At 37.4% G+C, this 18,956-nt stretch overlaps 3 protein-coding genes across 3 annotated transcripts; all 3 read left to right on the forward strand.

Annotated features, from left to right (window-relative positions):
* Positions 1-438: 438 nt before the first annotated feature.
* On the forward strand, positions 439-2,542 carry LOC107940510 (putative disease resistance RPP13-like protein 1). The gene has a single exon (XM_016873942.2). The coding sequence runs from the start codon at positions 603-605 to the stop codon at positions 1,962-1,964; it is 1,362 nt and encodes a 453-aa protein (XP_016729431.1). The 5' UTR covers positions 439-602; the 3' UTR covers positions 1,965-2,542.
* A 607-nt stretch (positions 2,543-3,149) lies between these two features.
* LOC107940511 (putative disease resistance protein RGA4) lies at positions 3,150-4,877 on the forward strand. Its single transcript, XM_016873943.1, has 2 exons — positions 3,150-4,371; positions 4,471-4,877. Exons 1-2 carry the CDS (start codon positions 3,150-3,152, stop codon positions 4,875-4,877), a joined length of 1,629 nt encoding a protein of 542 aa, XP_016729432.1.
* Positions 4,878-8,342: 3,465 nt separating this feature from the next.
* LOC107940512 (putative disease resistance RPP13-like protein 1) lies at positions 8,343-15,139 on the forward strand. Its single transcript, XM_041082216.1, has 2 exons — positions 8,343-12,190; positions 15,094-15,139. The coding sequence occupies exons 1-2, from the start codon at positions 8,637-8,639 to the stop codon at positions 15,137-15,139; spliced, it is 3,600 nt and encodes a 1,199-aa protein (XP_040938150.1). The 5' UTR covers positions 8,343-8,636.
* The last annotated feature ends 3,817 nt before the right edge of the window (positions 15,140-18,956 follow it).

The raw sequence follows: 18,956 nt of genomic DNA on the forward strand, positions 1-18,956 counted from the left end.
TAAAATCAGAAGCAACATGTGTCTCGTGGTGCATTTAAATTGACTCCACCAGAAAATAAAAAATTATTTTGAAGTCTCTTATTATTTTTAGAAATTGTAGTACTTTCTTTATATTTATACATGTGACGCCATTCTAAATGGCTCCATTAAAAAAATAATTTTTTTATGATCTTTACTGATTTGGCAAGTTGGTGACTCTATATAATTTAGCTCCATTAACTTTTTCTGTAAATTTAGGATTGTTTTTGTATTTAATTTAAAAAATAAATTATTTTAATATTTAATTAAATTATTTGGGTTATTTTGATAAAAAAGTTTGGAAATCGGGATAATGGAGAAGAGAAGAGCATCCAAATACATAAACAATATGGGTGGGTGGCTGAGCTTTTGTCTTTATTCGTTTCACAATAAAAGCAGCTTCCCAACAACCACTTGGCCTCTATTTTCTTTATTAGACTTCCACCTCACTGCCTCCTTATCTGAATTAGTCAACATTCACTGTTATACACAATCTCCGTCTCCGTTCCTTTCATTTTTGTTCACTGAATTTCAATTTTTGGCTTCTTCATTTCTCTCTTCTGCTTCCTTCTCATAATTTTACCATGTCTGCCATTGGAGAGGCTGCTCTGTCTGCGTTTTTCGAGCTGTTGGGGGGCAAGTTGCTCGACTCTGCGCTCAACTTTGTTGCTGATCATAAGCAACTCCACCCTCTCAAGCAGTGGCAGTCCATATTGCCCGATATCCAAGCAGTGTTGGGCGATGTAGAGGAGAAGCAGATCAAGAACGACGGGGTGAAGAAATGGTTGGAGGATCTCCAGGACTTGGCTTACGATGTGGATGACATCTTGGATGAGTTCGCTTATGAAGAGTTACGTCTCAAGCTCAAGAAATCGCAAGCTCAAGCCAACACTAGCAAGGTACGGAAACTCATTCCTACCTGCTTTACTGGTACTAGTTTGACTCCCACTTCTTTCCTGTTTAAGAATTCCATGATTCCCAAGGTCAAAGAGATCACTGATAGACTGAATAGTTTGACAACTCGAAGAAGTAGTTTGGGGTTGAGTGAGATCTTGTCTCAAGCTCCAACCTCCAAGGGAAAGCAACCCACGCTGCAACCAACTTCCGTACTGGATGGAGTTGTGGAGTATGTTGGTAGACACAAGGAGAAGACAGAAATGATTGAGTTGCTCAAAGGTGATAACTCCAGAGGAGTTTCAGTCCTTTCCATCGTCGGCATGGGAGGGATGGGTAAAACAACTCTTGCTCAGCTTGTTTACAATGATGCCACCATCAACAAGTCTTTTGACCACAAGGCCAGGGTATGCGTTTCTGATAATTTTGATGCAGTTAATATAACTAGGACAATTTTAAAATCCATCGATCCTAACTCTGGTGATGAGAATGACTTGAATTTACTTCAAGTTAAGTTGAAGGAGAAGTTGTCTGGGAAAAGATTCTTGCTTGTTTTAGATGACATTTGGAACGAGAATTACGATGATTGGACCATCTTAAGGTCTCCGTTTGGAGCAAGGACCAAAATCATTGTAACCACTCGTCTTCAAATTGTTTCATCTATTGTGGATTCACTCAAAGTTTTTCATTTGGATAAACTATCGGATGATGATTGTTTATCCGTATTTACACAACATGCATTAAAAGCAAGAAATTTCGGTGGACATCTCCCATTTAAAGAAATTGGGGAGAAAATTGTTAGAAGGTGCAATGGCTTACCTTTGGCCGCAAAAGCCATTGGAAGCTTGCTACGCACAGTTAAGTATCATCAAGAATGGGAAAGAATATATGAGAGTGAGATATGGAACTTACCAGAAGAGCAGTGTGGCATAATTCCAGCTTTGCGATTAAGCTACCATCATCTTCCGTCATACTTGAAACGATGTTTTGCATATTGCTCCATACTTCCTAAAGATTATGAATTTGAGGAAGGAGAAATAATCTTGTTATAGAAAGCAGAAGGTCTCCTGCAACAAAAAGCTATACCTCAAATTAAAGATCTTGGAAATCAATATTTTCAAGATTTAGTGTCGAGGTCATTTTTTCAGATACCCAGTAAAGGTGAGTTTCGATTCGTAATGCATCACCTTATCAATGATTTAGCTCAAGTAGTTGCGGGAGAAATATTCTCAAAATTGGAGGGTGATAGGCAACAGAAGTTCTCAAATCGCACTCGACATTCTTCTTATATTGTCAGCAAATATGACACAATGAAGAAGTTTGAAGCATTTAATCAAGTGAAATCATTACGTACTTTTCTACCTTTACGGTTGTCGCGTTATCAGAGGGCTTATTTGACTAATGTTGTTTTGGTTGATTTGTTGCCAAGACTTGGCTACTTAAGGGTGCTTTCTTTGTGTGGGTATGAGATCTTTGAGCTGCCTGATGTTTTTGAAAATTTAAAACATCTTCGCCATTTAAATTTTTCTGACACCAATATCAAATGCCTACCTGATTCTTTGTGCACTCTTTACCATTTGGAAATTTTATTATTAAAAGGGTGTTTCAAACTTCAAAAGTTACCTTCAAAGATGGGAAATCTTGTCAACTTACATTATCTTGATATCAGAGGTGTGGAGTCAATAGAAGGGATGCCTTTTGGAATTGATAAACTAACCAATCTTCAAAGGTTATCTGATTTTATCATAGGGGAAGGGGGTGGTTGTCATGTTAGAGATTTGAAATATTTATCAAACCTCAAAGGTGATATTCGTCTTTCTGGGTTGGAGAATATTAACGGTCAAGATGCAAGGGAAGCCAGGTTATATGAGAAGGAGATGATTGATCGATTGGTATTGCATTGGAGTAAAAAGTTTGAGAAGGATTCAAGGAATAAAGAAGATGAAGAATGGGTGTTGGACTCTCTTTGTCCTCCAAAAAAGCTTGAGCAACTCGTCATTGAGAATTATGGTGGTGCAAAATTCTCTACTTGGATTTCAGATTCTTCCTTCAAGAATATGTTGTCATTGGAACTTCGCAACTGTAAAAATTGCAAATCTCTACCATCAATTGAAGGTTACCATTGTTAAAAGACCTTTCAATTGGTGGTTTGGATGAGGTACATAAGATTGGTGTTGAGTTGTTCGGAGCAAATCAATCGAATGCATTTGCATCATTAGAGACTACATTTTGAGAGTATGCCAAATTGGGAGGAATGGGACTCATGTGAAGGTGATGAACAAGCTTCGAAATTCCCTAGCCTTCTTGAGCTTTCAATCAGAGAATGCCCTCAATTGTTGGGAAGGTTGCCAACCTTTCTTCAATCATTGCAGAAACTTGAAATCTACGAGTGTAGGAGGCTAGTAGTTTCAATTTCTAGTTTTTTGTCTCTATGTGAATTAAGCATTGAAGGGTGTGAACAATTGGTGTATGAAGGCTCTTCTTCTACAGAGGAGGTTACCGCTTTGAAAAATGTGTCTCTTAAAAATATTTCAAAGTTTGATATTTCAGCAGAGAAGGCAATGTTGAGATTTGCAAACTCGGAAGTTTTTGACATCTCTGGTTGGAAAGAATTGGAGTCTTTATCGCAAAATGGGTTAAGCTTAGTTGGGCATCGTTTTATTACGATAGAGGATTGTCCACAATTGGTCTCTTTGGAAACAGAGGAGGAGAGATTGCCACTTGACAAGATTCCGGGTGTTGAATCTCTGGAAATATGGTATTGTGAAAGGCTAAATAGACTACCAGAAGTCTTACATGCTTTCACGTTCCTTACTGGAATGAGACTTAATGGGTGTCCAGGCTTGGTTTGTTTGGAAATGAGTAACTTTCCCCCTGCTTTAAAAAACCTGGAGGTTTCAAAATGTGAGAATTTACAATATTTGGTTGATGAAAATGTAAATAATAAGAGTACGAGTAGCAATTCTTGTCTACTCGAGCACTTAGAAATAATGGATTGCCCATCTCTAATATGGTTATCATCAATGGGCGATATATGCAATCGGCTTCAACATCTCGAAATCGGAAGTTGTTCAAAGCTAAGTAGCTTATTTTTGAACTCCAAGTTACCCGCAATGCTTAAACAACTAGTTATTTGGGATTGTCCGGTGTTGGAATGTATAGCCCAAGATTTCCATGAAACTCTTGATCTCAAAAGTATTAAAAATTTTTGTGCTGAAAATATTAAATCATTACCAAGAGGATTGGACAAGCTCAGCTATCTTCAAGAGATTGAAGTTCATGGGTGCCCAAGTTTGGTTTCATTTAAAGAAAGTGCGTTGCCCACCACAAATCTTAGATTTTTCTCAATTCATCATTGTGAAAATTTTAGTGCCCTTCCCAAGTGCATCAACAACTTCACCTCCCTTCGAGAATTAAAGGTGGTTTATTGTTCGGATGACATATCCTTTCCAGAAGAGGGTTTTCCTACCAACCTCACATCACTTGAAATCTCAAACGCACCTAGAATTTATACATCACTTGTTGAATGGTGATTTAACAGACTCACATTTCTTCAAGAACTCAAAATCAGCGGTGAAGGATGCTCAAATGTGGTGTTGTTTCCAGAAGAAAGTATAGGAAGGATGCTGCCTCCTTCTCTCACCTATATCAGCATTCATAAATTTGAAAATTTGGAATACATCTGCTCCAAGGGCTTTCAACATCTCACTTCTCTTCAAAAATTGTTCATTGTCAATTGTCCTAAGCTTACATCTCTTCCAGAAAAAGATATGCTTCTCTCGCTAGAGTGGCTATATATTTCCAACTGCCCGTTGCTAGAAGAAGGGTGCAGTAGGGGTAAAGGACGAGAGTGGTCCAAGATTGCCCACATACCTTTTGTTCAAATTGAGGCGGATCCTGACAAAAGGATTGGAGTGAAAAAAGCTTCAACAGTGATGTTATCAAATGTTTATGATATGGAGTGACAAAAGCTTCAACAGCCCTCGTTTTTCTTAATGCTCTTAGTGATCTTCTAATGCTTCCAAATAGCATGCTAATGGACCATTCAATGTTATTTCGTTGTCATTCTCGTCTTCTATATTCTCTTTTTGTCTGAATGTCTTGTCATTTTGTGCTTCTAAATATATCTTCTTATTTTTTAATTCCTAAAAAACATCTCCAATCACTATCAAATCTGAAATTGCATTTTTTTCTTCTTTCATGGATCTTCAATTTTTTGAATTTTCGATGTAATCAATCGTCCTCGTACAACTACTGCATGGGGATGATAAACAAAATTAGGTTCATGTTCATACCATCCATGCCTTAATCACTATAATTAAGAGTTTAATTTATCATATATTATAAAAACATAATGTAAAAATATAATTATAAGAGAGAAAAAAAAGGGTAATCTACAAAAATAGTCACTTTTGTTTGCCTCAGGTTACATTTTAGTTACTTATGTTTGAAATGTTACGTTTTAGTCACTTATGTTATTATTTTGTTACGATGTGATCACTCTACCGTTAGGTTTCGTTATCTCTCTAACGGTAATCCTACGTGGCAGTTCAACTAGATTTTAGGTGCCAACTTGGATTTCTAAATAGGATGAAAATAGATTTTTAATTAAAAATTTTAATTAATTAAAATTTTTAAACCTAAACCTTAACTAAAAAAACTGTTCATATCCTCTTTTCTACTTTTCTTCCTTCTCTTCTTTTTTTTCAATGGTTTTTTTTTTCATTTGATTGGAAAAACTATTATTAAGATCAAAATAGTTGAAATCAAATTGACTGCTTCATAAAGATGGATTCAATGGAGGATTTAGGTATTTCCTCTTTGCATTACTCTATCTTTTTTTATTCAATACTGAAAAATAAAAGATTAAATTTTTTATTGTTTAGTGAAAACCCTAAATTAAAATTTGGGTATTTTTGTTCATCAAACAACAAAAATCAAAAGATAAAAAAGAGAGAAAGAAAGAGAGAAGCTGTTCACTTTAGCACAATTTCTGTCTCTTCATCAATGGTGGTTTCGGTGGAGCTTTACACAAACCCAATACTCACCCAACCAAATATTCTCTCTTTTATTTTTATTTTTCTTTTGATAGAGAAATGAAAGGAAAGACCAAGTAAAATTTTTTTCTCTTCTAAACTCCTTTCGATTCCAAATAAGTTTTTTTCTCTTTTCATTTTCTTGGTTTTTAAGGGAAAAATGGAAAACCAAAAAACCATTGAAAAAAAAAGAGATGGAAGAAAAATAAAAAAGGGGAGATGAACAGTTTTTTTAGTTAAGATTTAGGTTTAAAAATTTTAATTAATTAAATTTTTAATTAAAAATCTATTTTCATTCTATTTAAAAATCCAAGTTGGCACCTAAAATCTAGTTGGACTGCCACATAGGATTACCGTTAGAGAGATAACGGAACTTAACGGTAGACAGGGGCGAAACCAGGGGGCAGGCATGGGCCCCGACCCCCCTTAAAATGGAAAATTTTCATTTAGGCCCTTTAGATTTTTTTAAAATTTTAAATTAGTAAAGGTAAAATTACACTTTGGCCCCCTTAAAATTATAAAAATTCAATTTAATCTTTTAAAAATTATAAATATATAGACTATAAAAAATTAAAATTTCATTCGGCCCCCCCAAAAAAAATTTTCTGGCTTTGCCCCTGACGGTAGAGTGATCACTTCGTAACAAAATAATAACATAAGTGACTAAAACGTAACATTTCAAACATAAGTGACTAAAATGTAACCTAAGGCAAACAAAAGTGACTATTTTTGTAGATTACCCAAAAAAAACATGGGGACGAGTGATGAATTTAAAAATTAAGGCAAGCTATAAAAATACTCACTTGTGTTTGTCTCATATTACATTTTAGTCACTTACATTTGGGTTTTGTTATGAAGTGGTCACTCGATTGTTAAGCTCCGTGAACTCCCTAACAACAATCCTACACGGTAGTCTAAATGAATTTTAAATGCCAACTTGGATATATTATATTAGAGTTTTTCATTTCCAGTTTAAGGTGTAATTAATTTAAAATTTTAAATTAATTAAAAGCTTATTCTCATCCCAACTGGATACCCAAGTTAGCATTTAAAAACCATTTGGATTGCCACGTAGGACTGTCGTTAGGGAGGTAATGGAGATTAACAGTAGAGTGACCACTTCGTAATAAAATCCTAGTGTAAGTGACTAAAACATAACATTTCAAACATAAGTGACTAAAATGTAATTTGAAGCAAACAAAAGTAACTATTTTTATAGTTTACTCTAAAAATTAAATTAGTTCGTATATATATAATCACACAAAAAAAATTTATATACTATAATAAAATGTCTAATTAAGTTTGGTATATTAAGTGACACCAGCTCAATTGGTAAAAACACGAAAGAAATTTGTAGTTATTATTTTGTTAAATATAGAAATAATTATATCATTTAAACATTTTATGAAGGGATAAATCTCAAAATTATATATGAACTTTGATTTAATGTGCAATTGTACACATGAATTTTAATTTGATGCAATTACATACGTAAAACTCTAATTGTGGTTCAAATGTATACTACAAATTTTAATTTTGATTTGAACAGACACATCTAAGGAAGTAAATACATCAATTTATTTTTATATTGAATAAATAAATTATTTATTTACGTAATTTATAAACATAAACCATAGTTCATGTATAATTTTGAAATTTATCCCTTAAATAAATTAAATTAAAAATTTCAATACTTTTAAACCAACTAAAAAAATCATTTTCTCAATTAAAACTATTTGTTTGTTTTTTCTCAAAAACTAATCTATCTATTATTATTATTCATTAACTTCTAATTATTAGAAGAAAATCTATCCATTTTTTTAAAATATTATTATTTCTCAAAATATAAACTTTATATATGAAATATTATTTTTAAAATTTAAATTTATACATAATATATTATACTTTCACATGTGCGATAAATTCTAGTCACTAATTATGTACTTTTTCATTTTTTTTTGTATAGACCTATTCAAGGGCAGGCTACTCGTCCAAGTTTAAAGGTGCGTTTAAAATATGAGAGTATTTGGATAAAAGAACGAGACTTAAACAAAAAAATCAAACTTTTTAAAAATGAGTAGGACTTAAGCTTCCGCTTCAACATTAAAAGGCTCATGTCCCACCCGTTTTCTACTTATTATTATATATATTTCAATAATCTATGAATTAATAATTAATCATTTAAATTTTGTTTTATTATGTTTTTTTATATTTTCAAATTTGCATCCGAACTAACAAATTTAGATATACCAAATTATTTGATGAAAATTTGGAATTTTTTTTAAAAATTTAGGATGAATTTGTTTTCATTTACAAAAACAAACACTAAAATGTGCTTGCTATATTTAAATGGAAATAATATTATTAATGTTAAATTAAATTACAAATATGGGCATTAGATGCCATTGGCATGGAGCTCAACGGTCATTTACTTGGAAAACGGGATAATGGAGAAAACCAAGAGAAAAGAAGACCATCAAAATTTATAAACAATATGGGTAGGTGGCTCAGCAATCACTTGGGCTCTATTTTATTTATCAGAATTCTAGCTCACTGCCTCGTACTCTGAATTATTCAACTTTCCCTGATTATACACGATCTCCATCTCCGTTCCTTTCATTTTTGTTCCCTGAATTTCCATTTTGGCTTCTTCATTTCTCTCTTCTGCTTCCTTCTCACAATCTCACCATGTCTGTCATTGGGGAGGCTGCTCTGTCTGCGTTTTTCGAGCTGTTGGGGGGCAAGTTGCTCGACTCTGCGCTCAACTTTGTTGCTGATCATAAGCAACTTCACCCGCAACTCAAGCAGTGGCAGTCCATATTGCCCGATATCCAAGCAGTGTTGGATGATGCAGAGGAGAAGCAGATCAAGAGCGAGGGTGTGAAGAAATGGTTGAATGATCTCCAGGACTTGGCTTACGATGTGGATGACATCCTGGACGAGTTCGCTTATGAACAGTTACGTCTCAAGCTCCAAAAATCTCATACTCGAGCCAGCACTAGCAAGGTACGAAAACTCATTCCTTCCTGCTTTACTAGTAGAAATTTCACTTCCACTTCTTTCCAGTTTAAGAATTCCATGATTCCAAAGGTGAAAGAGATCACTGATAGACTGACTAGTTTGGCTACTCGAAGAAGTAGTTTGGGGTTGAGTGAGATCTTGTCTCCAGCTCCAACCTCCAAGGAAAAGCAGCCCAGGCTGCAACCAACTTCCGTAATGGATGAAACTGTAGAGTATGTTGGTAGACTCAAGGAGAAGCAAGAAATGATTGAGTTGCTCAAAGGTGATAACTCCAATGGAGTTTCAGTCCTTTCCATTGTCGGTATGGGAGGGATGGGTAAAACAACTCTTGCTCAGCTTGTTTACAATGATGCCACCATCAACGAGTCTTTTGACCTCAAGGCCTGGGTATGCGTTTCTGATCATTTTGATGCAGTTAATATAACCAGGACAATTTTAAAATCTATCGATCCTGACTCTCGTGAAGAGAACGACTTGAATTTACTTCAAGTTAAATTGAAGGAGAAGTTGTCTGGGAAAAGATTCTTGCTTGTTTTAGATGACATTTGGAACGAGAATTATAATGATTGGACTATCTTACGGTCTCCGTTTGGAGCAGGGACCAACATCATTGTAACCACTCGTCTTCAAATGGTTTCATCTATTGTGAATCCGCTCAAAGCTTTTTATTTGGATAAACTGTCAGACGATGATTGTTTATCCATAATTATACAGCATGCATTAAAAGCAAAAAAATTCGATGGACATATCCAGATTAAAGAAATTGGAGAGAAAATTGTTAGAAGGTGCAATGGCTTACCTTTGGCTGCAAAAGCCATTGGAAGCTTGCTACGCACAGTTAAAGACTATGCGGAATGGGAAAGAATATATGAGAGTGAGATATGGAACTTACCAGAAGAGCAGTGTGGCATAATTCCAGCTTTGCGATTAAGCTACCATCATCTTCCGTCATACTTGAAACAATGTTTTGCATATTGCTCCATACTTCCTAAAGATTATGAATTTGAGGAAGAAGAAGTTGTCTTGCTATGGAGAGCAGAAGGTCTCTTGCAACAAAAAGCTATGCCTCAGATTAAAGATATTGGAAATCAATATTTTCAAGATCTAGTGTCGAGGTCATTTTTTCAGATATCCAGTAAAGATAAATCCCGATTTGTAATGCATGACCTTATCAATGATTTAGCTCAAGTAATTGCAGGAGATATATGCTCCAGACTGGAGGGTGATAAGCAACAACAGCTCTCAAATCGCACTCGACATTCTTCTTATATTGTCGGCACATTTGGCACGTTTGAAGCGTTTAATCAAGTGAAATCATTACGTACTTTTCTACCTTTACAGTTGTCACGTTATTGGAGGCCTTCTTTAACCAATGTTGTTTTGGTTGATTTATTGCCGAGACTTGGCTACTTAAGGGTGCTTTCTTTGAATGCGTATAGTATCACTGAGTTGCCTGATGTTTTTGAAAATTTAAAACTACTTCGTTACTTAAATTTTTCTCACACTGATATCAAATGCTTACCTGATTCTTTATGTACTCTTTACCATTTAGAAACATTATTGTTAAAAGGTTGTTCCATGCTTCAAAAGTTACCTTCGAAGATTGGAAATCTTATCAACTTGCAAAATCTTGATATCAGAAGTGCAAACTTGATAGAAAGTATGCCTTTTGGAATTGGTAAGCTAACCAATCTTCAAAGGTTATCTGATTTTATCACAAGGGAAGGTGATGGTTGTCACATGAGAGATTTGAAATATTTGTCAAACCTCAAAGGTGATTTCCGTCTTTCTGGTTTGGAGAATGTTAATTGTCGAGATGCAAGGGAAGCCAAGTTAAATGAGAAGCAGGGGATTGATAGACTAGTATTGCATTGGAGTAAAAAGTTTGAGAAGGATTCAAGGAATGAAGAAGATGAAGAACGGGTGTTGGACTCTCTTTGTCCTCCAGTAAAGCTTCAGCAACTCATCATTGAGAATTATGGAGGTGTAAAATTCTCTACTTGGATTGCAGATTCGTCCTTCAAGAATATGTTGTCATTGGAGCTTCGCAATTGTAAAAATTGCAAATCTTTGCCATCGATTGCACGGTTATCATTGTTAAAAGACCTTTCAATTTGTGGTTTGGATGAGGTACATAAGATTGGTGTTGAGTTGTTTGGAGCAAATCAATCGAATGCATTTGCATCATTAGAGACTCTGTATTTCTGCGGTCTGCCAAATTGGGAGGAGTGGGACCCATGTGAATGGGATGAGCGAACTTCGAAATTCCCCAGCCTTCGTGAGCTTTCAATCCTAGAATGTCCTCAATTGTTGGGAAGGCTGCCAACCCTTCTTCAATCCTTGCAGAAACTTGTAATCTGTGACTGTAGAAGGCTGGTAGTTTCAATTTCAAGTTTTTCGTCGTTACGTGAATTAAGAATTAATGGGTGTGAGGAATTGGTGGATGAAGGCTCATCTTCTGTACAAGAGGTTACCTCTTTGAAAAGAGTGACTCTTAAAAATATTTCGAAGTTCGATATTTCAGCAGAGAAGGCAATGTTGAGATTTGTAAACGCGGAAGCTTTTGACACCTCTGGTTGGAAGGAGTTGGGATCTTTATCGCAAAATGGGTTAAGCTTAGTTGGGCATCGTTTTATTACGATTGTGGATTGTCCCCAGTTGGTGTCTTTGGAAACAGAGGAGGAGAGATTGCAACTTGACAAGATTCCAGGTGTTGAATCTCTGGAAATAAGGGATTGTGAAAGGCTCAATAGACTACCAGAAATCTTACATGCTTTCCCATTCATTACAAGAATAAAACTTGAAAAGTGTCCAGGCTTGGTTTGTTTTGCAAAGAGGAACTTTCCCCCTGCTTTAAAAGAGCTGGAGATTTGCGAATGTGAGAATTTGCAATATTTGGTTGATGAAAACGTAAATAATAAGAGAATGAGTAGCAACACTTGTCTACTCGAGCATTTGGAAATACGAGACTGTCCATCTCTAATATGGTTATCATCAAGGGGCGATATATGCAATCGGCTTCAACATCTCAAAATTGAAAGTGGATCAAAGCTAAGAAGCTTATTTTTAAATTCCAAGTTACCAGTAATGCTTAAACATCTAGTTATTTTGGATTGTCCGTTGTTGGAAAGCATAGCCCAAAATTTCCATGAAACTGTTGATCTCGAAAGTATTAGAATTTCTAATGCTGAAAATATTAAATCATTACTATTGAAGCAATGGTTAGCATGTAGCAATCACATGTTTTATTATTATTATTATTATTATTATTATTTGGATGTAATGATGTAACTTAGTTGTATTCCAACTAAGTTTGTTAGTGGTAGTAGGTGGTGATTTATTTTAAGTGGATGTAATGATGAAACTTAGTTGTATTCCAACTAAGTTTGTTAGTGGTAGTAGGTGGTGATTTATTTTGAGTGGATGTAATGATGAAACTTAGTTGTATTCCAACTAAGTTTGTTAGTGGTAGTAGGTGGTGATTTATTTTAAGTGGATGTAATGATGAAACTTAGTTGTATTCCAACTAAGTTGTCAAGTTGTAAGCTTGTATAAATAGGCTTTATGCCATTTTAAAAAAATGAATGAATTCAATCAAGATTTCATCCATATACTCTCTATTTTAGCTTTGCTTAAAATTTATTTCATTTTTCTTCTTTGTTTCTGCCGCAAGTCTCGATTCTTGCTCGGCAAGCTTTTTGTTGAACCTTGCTATTTGTTGCACTTAGCTCCAACAATTGGTATCAAGAGCCTATTTCTTAAGGGATCTGTTATACAAATTCATGGCTTCATCAAGCTTTTCACCAGCTGCACCTCAAGTCTTCAATGGAGAAGGCTACCACATATGGGTGGTTAAAATGAAGACCTACCTACAAGCTTTCGATCTGTGGGAGGTAGTCAACTCAGATGTTGAACCAGAGCCACTTAGAGGCAATCCAACAGTGGCTCAAATCAGGCAGCATGCTGATGAGAGGACCAAGAGGCACAAAGCCATGTCTTGCATCCAGAACTCAGTGTCAGATGTGATTTTCACAAGGATTATGGCCTGTGAATCACCAAAACAAGCCTGGGACAAGTTGCAAGAGGAGTTTCAAGGGACAGAGAGGACAAGGCAGCAACAGTTGCTGAACTTAATGAGAGATTTCGAGAATTTGAAGATGAAGGAAGAAGAAACTATCAAGCAGTACTCTGACAGGATTATGGCTGTGGTTAACAGCATAAGGCTCCTTGGAGAGCAGCTCAAGGAAGCTAGGATAGTGGAGAAGGTTATTGCAACTCTGCCCGAGAGGTATGAGGCAAAAATCTCATCTCTCGAGGACTCAAGGGACCTATACACCATCTCCCTGACAGAGTTGATCAATGCTTTATATGCTCAAGAGCAAAGAAGAGCAAGCAGACTGGAGGAGCATCAAGAAGGTGCCTTTCAGGCAAGAACAAACACTGCCTACAAAGGCAAGAAGGCCTGGAGAGACAAGCCAAGGACCGATGTTGCAAGAAAAGAGGGTCAGACTTGCAAGCACTGCAGAAGGGCTGGTCATCCAAAAGAAAAATGCTGGTTCAATCCAGATGCTGTATGTCAGCATTGTAAAAAGAAGGGTCATGTTGAGAGAGTCTGCAAGAGCAAGGCCAAATCAAGGCAGAGTCAGTTTCAACAGAAGAAAGTTGAGGCTCGAGTAGCTAAGGAGGACAGTGACCAAGAGGAACAAGTCTTTGCTGTGTTATGCTCAGCTGCTCAAGAAAGGTTCTCATCTGGTTGGCTTCTAGACAGTGGATGCACCAACCACATGACACCTGATGCTGCAATCTTCAAATCTTTAGACAGAAGCTGCAGAACTAAAGTCAAGATAGGAAATGGACATTTTATTCAAGCTGAAGGAAAGGGTGATGTGCTGATATGCACCCCCACAGGTGCCAAAATGATTTCAAATGTGCTTTTGGTGCCTGAAATTGACAGAAACTTGCTCAGCATAGCTCAGTTGCTGGAGAAAGGTTATTCTGTTGTGTTCAAAGACAACCAATGCCAAATCAATGATCCAAGTGGATCCAAGCTGATGGCAGTTCCTATGGCTAATAAGAGCTTTGTAGTTGACTGGACCAGGGAGTCAGACATTGCCTACACAGTCACATCAGATGAATCCAAGCTTTGGCATCAAAGACTGGGACATGCCAACTTCAGATCGATGGCTCGAATGGTCAGAGAGGACTTGGCTGAAAACTTCATCAACTCAGTGGATCATGATGATGTGTGTGAAGTGTGTCAGCTAGGAAAGCAGGCCAGACTCCCATTTCCCTCGAATCAAGCCTGGAGAGCCTCTGAAAAACTCCAACTGGTGCACACTGATGTGTGTGGCCCTATGAGGACTGAGTCATTAAGTGGAAACAGGTACTTCATACTGTTCATTGATGATTTTTCAAGATATTGCTGGCTTTACTTCCTAAAACAGAAATCAGAGGCGGCCTCAGTGTTTTGGAAGTTCAAGACTGCTGCTGAGACTGAAACAGGTTGCAAGCTGAAGTCCATAAGGTCTGATAATGGGACTGAGTACACCTCAGCTCAGTTCCAAGCCTTCTGTGATAAGGCAGGCATCAAACATCAACTTACCAACACATATACACCTCAGCAAAATGGTGTAAGTGAAATGAAGAATAGGAGTTTGATGGATATGGCCAGGTGCTTGATGATTCAGAAGAATCTGCCTAAAGCACTATGGACAGAGGCAGTTAACACTGCAAACTACATTCAAAATAGGCTTCCAACCAAGGCCTTGGATCAGAAGACTCCATTCGAAGCCTGGTTTGGATTCAAGCCATCACTGGCTCATCTGAAGGTCTTTGGATGCATCTGTTATGCTCATGTACCTGCTGTCAAAAGGGACAAATTGTCTGAAAGGGCTCGACCTGGTATTTTGGTGGGCTACAGCACTGTTGACTGGCCTTTCAACTAATTCCCAGGTCTGGTTCTTCTCAATCATGCTAATCTCCTCAGCCATTGCCAGCTTCCACTCTTGCTGAGCTTCAGCTTCTTCAAAATTGCTTGGTTCAGCTATGGCTACATGAGCTCTTTCATAAATCTCAGTCAATGGTCTTGTTCCTCTAACTGGTTCATCATCAATGTCCATTTCAGGAACATTTTGATTTGGCTCAGCTTGATCTGCTGCAAGTCCTCCTGAAACTTCCTCAGGTTCATGTTTTTCCCAGTTCCAACATGACTTTTCATCAAATACCACATCCCTACTGACTGACACTTTCTTTGTTGAAGGATCCAAGATCCTATAGCCCTTCTTAACAGTGCTGTAGCCCACCAAAATACCAGGTCGAGCCCTTTCAGACAATTTGTCCCTTTTGACAGCAGGTACATGAGCATAACAGATGCATCCAAAGACCTTCAGATGAGCCAGTGATGGCTTGAATCCAAACCAGGCTTCGAATGGAGTCTTCTGATCCAAGGCCTTGGTTGGAAGCCTATTTTGAATGTAGTTTGCAGTGTTAACTGCCTCTGCCCATAGTGCTTTAGGCAGATTCTTCTGAATCATCAAGCACCTGGCCATATCCATCAAACTCCTATTCTTCCTTTCACTTACACCATTTTACTGAGGTGTATATGTGTTGGTAAGTTAATGTTTGATGCCTGCCTTATCACAGAAGGCTTGGAACTGAGCTGAGGTGTACTCAGTCCCATTATCAGACCTTATGGACTTCAGCTTGCAACCTGTTTCAGTCTCAGCAGCAGTCTTGAACTTCCAAAACACTGAGGCCGCCTCTGATTTCTGTTTTAGGAAGTAAAGCCAGCAATATCTTGAAAAATCATCAATGAACAGTATGAAGTACCTGTTTCCACTTAATGACTCAGTCCTCATAGGGCCACACATATCAGTGTGCACCAGTTGGAGTTTTTCAGAGGCTCTCCAGGCTTGATTCGAGGGAAATGGGAGTCTGGCCTGCTTTCCTAGCTGACACACTTCACACACATCATCATGATCCACTGAGTTGATGAAGTTTTCAGCCAAGTCCTCTCTGACCATTCGAGCCATCGATCTGAAGTTGGCATGTCCCAGTCTTTGATGCCAAAGCTTGGATTCATCTGATGTGACTGTGTAGGCAATGTCTGACTCCCTGGTCCAGTCAACTACAAAGCTCTTATTAGCCATAGGAACTGCCATCAGCTTGGATCCACTTGGATCATTGATTTGGCATTGGTTGTCTTTGAACACAACAGAATAACCTTTCTCCAGCAACTGAGCTATGCTGAGCAAGTTTCTGTCAATTTCAGGCACCAAAAGCACATTTGAAATCATTTTGGCACCTGTGGAGGTGCATATCAGCACATCACCCTTGCCTTCAGCTTGAATAAAATGTCCATTTCCTATCTTGACTTTAGTTCTGCAGCTTCTGTCTAAAGATTTGAAGATTGCAGCATCAGGTGTCATGTGGTTGGTGCATCCACTGTCTAGAAGCCAACCAGATGAGAACCTTTCTTGAGCAGCTGAGCATAACACAGCAAAGACTTGTTCCTCTTGGTCACTGTCCTCCTTAGCTACTCGAGCCTCAACTTTCTTCTGTTGAAACTGACTCTGCCTTGATTTGGCCTTGCTCTTGCAGACTCTCTCAACATGACCCTTCTTTTTACAATGCTGACATACAGCATCTGGATTGAACCAGCATTTTTCTTTTGGATGACCAGCCCTTCTGCAGTGCTTGCAAGTCTGACCCTCTTTTCTTGCAACATCGGTCCTTGGCTTGTCTCTCCAGGCCTTCTTGCCTTTGTAGGCAGTGTTTGTTCTTGCCTGAAAGGCACCTTCTTGATGCTCCTCCAGTCTGCTTGCTCTTCTTTACTCTTGAGCATATAAAGCATTGATCAACTCTGTCAGGGAGATGGTGTACAGGTCCCTTGAGTCCTCGAGAGATGAGATTTTTGCCTCATACCTCTCGGGCAGAGTTGCAATAACCTTCTCCACTATCCTAGCTTCCTTGAGCTGCTCTCCAAGGAGCCTTATGCTGTTAACCACAGCCATAATCCTGTCAGAGTACTGCTTGATAGTTTCTTCTTCCTTCATCTTCAAATTCTCGAAATCTCTCCTTAAGTTCAGCAACTGTTGCTGCCTTGTCCTCTCTATCCCTTGAAACTCCTCTTGCAACTTGTCCCAGGCTTGTTTTGGTGATTCACAGGCCATAATCCTTGTGAAAATCACATCTGACACTGAGTTCTGGATGCAAGACATGGCTTTGTGCCTCTTGGTCCTCTCATCAGCATGCTGCCTGATTTGAGCCACTGTTGGATTGCCTCTAAGTGGCTCTGGTTCAACATCTGAGTTGACTACCTCCCACAGATCGAAAGCTTGTAGGTAGGTCTTCATTTTAACCACCCATATGTGGTAGCCTTCTCCATTGAAGACTTGAGGTGCAGCTGGTGAAAAGCTTGATGAAGCCATGAATTTGTATAACAGATCCCTTAAGAAATAGGCTCTTGATACCAATTGTTGGAGCTAAGTGCAACAAATAGCAAGGTTTAACAAAAAGCTTGCCGAGTAAGAATCGAGACTTGCGGCAGAAACAAAGAAGAAAAATGAAATAAATTTTAAGCAAAGCTAAAATAGAGAGTATATGGATGAAATCTTGATTGAATTCATTCATTTTTTTAAAATGGCATAAAGCCTATTTATACAAGCTTACAACTTGACAACTTAGTTGGAATACAACTAAGTTTCATCATTACATCCACTTAAAATAAATCACCACCTACTACCACTAACAAACTTAGTTGGAATACAACTAAGTTTCATCATTACATCCACTCAAAATAAATCACCACCTACTACCACTAACAAACTTAGTTGGAATACAACTAAGTTTCATCATTACATCCACTTAAAATAAATCACCACCTACTACCACTAACAAACTTAGTTGGAATACAACTAAGTTACATCATTACATCCAAATAATAATAATAATAATAATAATAAAACATGTGATTGCTACATGCTAACCATTGCTTCAATAAATTCATATGCTTAAACTATATGCTGTTTTGCAGCTGAGGATGCGAAGAAAGAGAATGTTCCTTCAGCTTCCGACAGTTAGCTATGAATGGTACTCATATAGAAATCTGCACACTCTAATGGAGGACCTTTTAAGGATGCTACCATTAGTTCCTTGAAAGTTGATGTTTTGGATGAGACATCAAATGGAACCCAAAGTTCCAGAAGCAACAATAAGCTTGTGGATGTTGAAGATGAACTTCAAGTTTAAGATGAGGTAGCTTTAGGTGAAAAGATAGAAGAGATGGGGGCAAGAATCGAGCAACTCGAAGCCGAGCTGAGGGAAGTGACTGCCTTGGAGATTTCTCTTTATTCTGTAATTCTGGAGCAGGTTAGTTCAGCGAATAAAGTGCATACACATGCTTAGCGCCTTTCTAGACTCTATATACATGCTTGCAAGCATTGGAGTGGAGACAAGCAAGCCATGATTACTAAGAATACTGTCTTAGGGCTCATTTTGATTACAAAATCCTGCTGTAATGATGCTTCAAGGTATGTAAACTACAAACAGATTGATAAATTTTGTAATGATGTTAACCTTCTGATGATAGTCTAATTGATAAATTTTTGTTTTCTTGTCACTAAATTACAAAAAAGATAATCAATTTGGTGTTTTTCCCTTGTTCCAGGCTCTTTCTCTGTATATGCAACCTCAGGTTGAGGGTTCATGTTCCTATAAAACATTAGGAAAGTTGTTGGAGCCGGCCTCAGGCAACAAACAACCAGGAAGCTTCTTGATTGATCTACGAAAAATGGCTTTCGAAGATGCTTTTCAACTAACTTTCCTTGTTAGAGCCGGAGCCACGAATGTAGTTGCTTACCAGTTATTACAAGTATGGTATGTAGTTATATATATACACTATATTGGGATGAGCTAATTGATGTATCTTCTTCCGGTAATGGAACAGTGTGTTGCAAGGTTAAATGTAGCAATGTTTTATGCTATTCT

Source organism: Gossypium hirsutum, chromosome A11 (genome assembly GCF_007990345.1).
Source record: "Gossypium hirsutum isolate 1008001.06 chromosome A11, Gossypium_hirsutum_v2.1, whole genome shotgun sequence".
NCBI classification, from domain to species: Eukaryota; Viridiplantae; Streptophyta; class Magnoliopsida; order Malvales; family Malvaceae; genus Gossypium; species Gossypium hirsutum.

Bases quoted from the DNA above. Each gene is read 5' to 3' on its own strand.
- LOC107940511 (XM_016873943.1), top strand. From the start codon at position 3,150: ATGCCAAATTGGGAGGAATGGGACTCATGTGAAGGTGATGAACAAGCT. The intron at 4,372-4,470 runs GTTTTCCTACCA...CATTTCTTCAAG, and splicing joins CATATCCTTTCCAGAAGAGG to AACTCAAAATCAGCGGTGAA.
- LOC107940512 (XM_041082216.1), top strand. From the start codon at position 8,637: ATGTCTGTCATTGGGGAGGCTGCTCTGTCTGCGTTTTTCGAGCTGTTG. The intron at 12,191-15,093 runs GTTAGCATGTAG...TGTCCATTTCAG, and splicing joins TCATTACTATTGAAGCAATG to GAACATTTTGATTTGGCTCA.
- LOC107940510 (XM_016873942.2), top strand. From the start codon at position 603: ATGTCTGCCATTGGAGAGGCTGCTCTGTCTGCGTTTTTCGAGCTGTTG.